The sequence below is a fragment of the Propithecus coquereli genome, unplaced genomic scaffold (genome assembly GCF_000956105.1).
Source record: "Propithecus coquereli isolate 6110/MARCELLA unplaced genomic scaffold, Pcoq_1.0 Scaffold243, whole genome shotgun sequence".
Classification (NCBI taxonomy): Eukaryota; Metazoa; Chordata; class Mammalia; order Primates; family Indriidae; genus Propithecus; species Propithecus coquereli.
The window spans coordinates 3,431,413-3,436,717 of record NW_012147986.1 but is presented as its reverse complement, the minus strand read 5'-3'; the positions used below and the strand labels follow the sequence as shown (position 1 = coordinate 3,436,717).

The window sequence follows — 5,305 nt, the reverse complement described above, 5'->3', positions numbered from 1 at the left end:
GCCTTGGCCTCCCAGAGTGCTAGGATTACAGGTGTGAGCCACTGCGCCCGGCCTGATTCAAGTCTTTCTGATGAAGGAGTGGGTGTGAGAACTGAGGACAAAATTGCGTGTGTAAGGCTGCAGTCTAAAGGGAAGAAGCATCTTTAACCATAAAATGGTGGCAGTGAAAATAGCCATTGGGAAATGAAAACACTCTAATGTTGGTTGGGTTGCGGGCTGTCATAATACACACACATGCACACGCACACACACACACACACGCATCACACAATCAGTGTGTATACTGGGTGCTGTACTTTCTCCTGCTGCAGTTGGATCATCTCTTCTCTCAAAGGCGGCACTTCTTCTGATCCACACTATAGCATGCAGTTCAGAATCTATGTCTGGTTTGAGTACAAGTAGTGGTACTTCACCCTAACAAAAAATAGGAATTGTTTCTGTAGTGTGTTATCTCCAAACAGAAGAGCAGGTAGGAAAATATTTTGTTGGCTTAATAAACTACTTGGCTGTTTTAACAGTTTCTCTGTAATTATTAGCCCGGCCTTTGTATCTTTGGCTAAGCAATAGCTGGCCTTTTGATGAAGTTGGGTGTTATTTCCTCATGGCTTAACTTCGTGCAAACTACAAGTTACCCTGATTAATGATTTTAATGCCACTTCCCTCCTCACTGTAATTTTCCCTCTGCTTTTATCACAGAGGAACATTTGCTGGGGTGACTGAACTCCGATCTCGACACAGAGTCATGGCCATGGTAAGTTGTGGAGTGCCTCATCCTACCTGCTGCCAGCTGCAGACAGGTACAGGAAGTGTACTCAGCGACTGTTAGTTTAAACAAAGCACTGTTTGCTCAACAGAGGGGACAGGGAGGAGGACATGAAAAGGCAGGTTTTTTTTAAACATCATTTTAATTTCTTTCAGCAGTAGTAAGCAACTTGACCCTGAAAAATTGATTCAGAGAGAGCATCCTCTGAATCTTTTTAATAGCCTGAGAATATAGAAACAAGTTATAGTTATCTCTTTGCAGAAGCACTACATATTTATTTTAGAACATTTAAAAAGGAAAAACCAGAAATCCTGGAGGTTCTACCCCAGAAGATGACCACTGTTGATATTTGGTGTAGCCCCATCATTTTATGCTCATCAAGAGGGCTGTTTCTTAGCTGTATGGGCTTGTCATCTGCCTCCTGCTTTCCACTGCGATCCGACTCCTCAGAACTTGGTTATCTGATCTTTGGGACAGGCATGGAATCTGATCCCTTTGAGAGTTCTGTAAAGTTCAGCGCCCGAGGTGGAAGCTGAGCCTTTTAGCTGCAAACGTGGCTCTACCTAAGGCTGGCCATCTGCTCTCCTTCCCCCACCCAAACCAGCTTTCTCAATACTCGCCTGATTCCAACCCCTCCTCGTCTTCTGGGAAGGAATAATAATAGGAGAAATCTTATACCTGGAGAGCAACTGGAGATCCTCTAGATGCCTTCCTTTAGGAAGATGGATGTGCAAAGTTAACTATCCTGCGTATATAGTAATACATTCTTCAAAAAATTTTTTTTACATTGGACATTCCAGAATTTTCTTCATGATCTCTGACAAAGGTTTATTCACATCTGCCGCAAACCTCTTATACTTTAATTTAAAATCCATTTCTTGTTGATTGACTCTCCCTGGACATGGAGAATATTTATCCAGGAATGTTTATGGTGTCCTTACTTTGTGCCAGATGTGGTCCTAGGCTCTGAGGACGCAACATTAGCAGAGTGCTCTTCCTGCCTTCAGCAGCTCCCAGCTTTCCTACACGTGAGGACTGTACCCACGTGGTCTTTACTGTGCTTTCCACTCCAGGGAAATTACCTTAGTTGCTCTCATCTTTCCTCCTAAAAACCTGTTTTTCCATTATGACTATTATTTATTAGACAATAAGGGACATTTTTCAAAGAAAAGAAAACCATGCTATGCAGTCACAATATTGAAAATCCCAACTATTTGTGATTATTTTATTTTAGACCTTACTCATATGTATATTATTATTATTTTTTTTTTTGTAGAGACAGAATCTTACTCTGTCACCCAGGCTGGAGTGCAGTGGCATGATCATAGCTCACTGCAGCCTCAAACCCCTGGGCTCAATTGATCCTTCTGCATCAGCCTCCCGAGAAGCTGGGACTACAGGGATGCACCACCACACCCAGCTAATTAAAAAAAATTTTTTTGTAGAGACAGGGTCTTACTATGTTGCCCAGGCTGGTCTTGACCTCCTGGTGTCAAGTGATTCTCCTGCCTTGGCCTCCCAAAGTGCTGGGACTACAGGCATGAGTCCCATTAGCCTGGCCTAAAATTATTTTTTAAATAGTAGTAGTAAGAACATAAATAACAGTTTTGTGTTCTGCTTTTTTTTTTTTGCACTTAGTATAGGGACATACTTAGAATAAAATGATAAAGTAGGATACAAAAGTTATGTATTCACTCTAATCTTATGTTGTATCTAATCTCTGTACTAACATGTTTATATTACATTTTATGTCATTAAAATTATTTACTCTAGATGGTGGTTATGGGTGTTTTAATATTTTTATTTGAATTTTCCAAATTCTCTATAATGACCATATGTTTTAAAAGCCATTGTATTCAAGTATATAAAACACTTTTTTTATGGAAATATAACTTACGTATAGTGAACTGCGTATCCCCTAAGGCTACTGGTAGATGAGTTTTGACAAGTGTAACCTCCTTCTCTATCAAGATGGGATATTTTCTCATTCCCAGAAGCTCCTTCATGTCCCTTCCAGGTCAGCCCCCAACTGCTCTCCACTCCACCCTAGAACACAACTGCTGTTCTAATTGTTATCACTATTGATTAGTTTTGCCTGTTCTAGAACATCCTATAAATGGAATCACAGAGTATGCACTTTGTTTCTGACTTCTTCCTCTGACCTGAGCATTATATGTTTTGCAATTCACCGATGTTGTGTGTATCAGTAGTGTGTTCCTCCATCCCTTTCTACTGCTCACTATTGTTCCATTGTGTTGTATTCCAATCTTTTTGATGTCTGTCATCTTCATTAATATAATACCAATAATATTTCATAAGTTGTTAATACAGCAGTTATTTCTAGCCATTCATTTTTGTCATTCTTCCCAACATCCTCTCTGTTTCCTTTGCCTGTTACCACAATGAGCTTTCCTGGGATGGAATCCTCTGTCTTCCCAGAATGGATAATGGTACATTATGCCCTGGAATTTAATCAAAACAGATATTTATAGGGCTAATAAGGAACAAATGTCTTGATCTTGGAGAAAAAGAGTCACTAAGAATGCTAATTGATAAACTGAACCACCCTTGCAAATCTCTCAATTGATTCATCTTGTTAAATATTAATTTAATCCCATAGTTGTGTCCTCAGGAATGCAGTTTGTTTTAAAGTTGCATGCAGTGTTTGAGTACCATCCAAACATTTGTTAATACTAGAGTTTTAACAGAAGCTTGTGAAACATTCAACTCAGAAAGCTGTCTTAGCTGGGCACAGTGGTGTGTGCCTATAGTCCCAGCTCTTCAGGGGGCTGAGGCAGGAGGGTCATGAGTTTGAGCCCAGCCTGGGAAAAATAGGAAGAACTCATCTCCAAAAAGCCAAGCAAACAAAAAGCTATCTCATGGTGGGGACAAAGGCTGTTAGGCCATATTAGAACTTTGACAGCAAATCACCAGTTTGTTCATTAGTACTGATATATAGTAGAAGAAAAGAAGAAAAGTGCCTGTATTAGTTTTCTAGGCTTGCCATAACAAAGTACCACAAACTGGGTGGCTTAAAATAGTAGAAATTTATTGCCTCACAGTGCTGGAGGCCAGACATCCAAACTCCAGGTGTCAGCAGGGCTGTGCTCGCTCTGAAACCTGTTGAGGAATCCTTCCGTGCCTCTGCCTAGCTTCTGGTGGTTTGCTGACACTTAGGTGTTCCTTGGCTTGCTGCTGCATAACCTGTCCCGGCCTTTGTCATATGGTGCTTTCCCTGTGTTTCTCTGTCTTCACATGGCCATCTTCTTGTTAGGACACTGGTCATATTGGATTAGGGGCCCACCCTTCTCCAGTATGACCTTATCTTAACTAATTGTATCAGCAATGGTCCTATTTCCAAATAAGGTCATATTCTGAGGCACTGGGGTTAGGATTTCAACATATCTTCTTGGAGGGATACAATTCAACCCATAACAGTGCCCCAAGGAAGTTGGTATCATAAATTTCTACTTTCTTCTGTCTGGTATATAGAGGGTGATGATTAAGTGTAAGACACTGACCATATCCAGGATATGAAAGCCTGGTCATTCAGCAGAGGAGGGCCACACCCTGTGGTACCTGAGGACTTAGATGGGTTGATGTGGGCCACAGGGGGCCTGAGAGGTCCAGGCCAAAGTGGTGTATCACATAAAGCTCGTCTGGGTTGCTAGTGAACTGCCCTACAGGGATAAAAATCCTCCATTCCTTTGGATGGGCCATAGTACATCCTTGGATCAAATTAAATCATCAAGAAGCTTTAGCTCTATTCTACACTGTTTTTACCACCTTGTACACATGCTGTATCCTAGATTCTGCTTTGGAATTACCCCATAGGCTGGCATGGGGGGATATTATAAGAAATAGACACAAAGAATCTCACTACTATATTTATTATGGAGATGGCTATATGGAGTTCTATTTAATAATAATGATGACAATGATGATAGCCATGAGTTCAAGTTTTTGTTTTAGTGTTTACTTTTTCCTGGGTTCAGTGCTAAGTACTTTCTTATATTACCCTGTTTCATTATTATAACAACCCTGTGAGTTGGTATCATTATTCCTAATATACAAGTGAGAAAAATGAAGCTTCCTCTGGCGGCTACACAGCTAGAGAAGATTGAAGACAAGATTGAACCCCGGGTCTATCCCACTCCAGTGCCTGTATTCCTTCCCACTAAGCTTCACACTATAGCAGGTGCTCACCGCTCCCTCCTTCCTCAGCCTGGGACAATGCACTGTCCTGGGTTTCCTTTGACCCCAAGGACTGCTCCTTCTCGTCGCCCTTCCTGGGTTCTCCTTCTCTGCTGGACCTGTAGTGTTGGAGAGACCCAGGCTTGTCCTAGGTCCCTGTTCTTCTCTATTTTCACTTTCTCCCTCGGTCATCTCGTCAAATACCACCCAAATGCTGATGCATCCTAAATTTATTACTTGAGACTTGACCTCTAGACTTATATTGTGTAACCAACTGTCCTTTGGACAATTCCACTGGGATGTCTAATGGACTTAACTTTTTTTTTTTTTTTTTTTGAGACAGAGTCT

The 5,305-nt window shown here is 41.2% G+C and overlaps 1 protein-coding gene across 1 annotated transcript in view; it reads left to right on the top strand.

The window, feature by feature from the left end:
- ANXA4 (annexin A4) overlaps nucleotides 1-5,305 on the top strand; it is a 51,404-nt gene that overhangs the window by 25,332 nt on the left and 20,767 nt on the right. Inside the window, 1 exon segment of the mRNA XM_012646425.1 lies at nucleotides 697-751. Within this exon segment, the coding sequence (XP_012501879.1) occupies nucleotides 743-751 (9 nt within the window). The 5' untranslated portion in view covers nucleotides 697-742.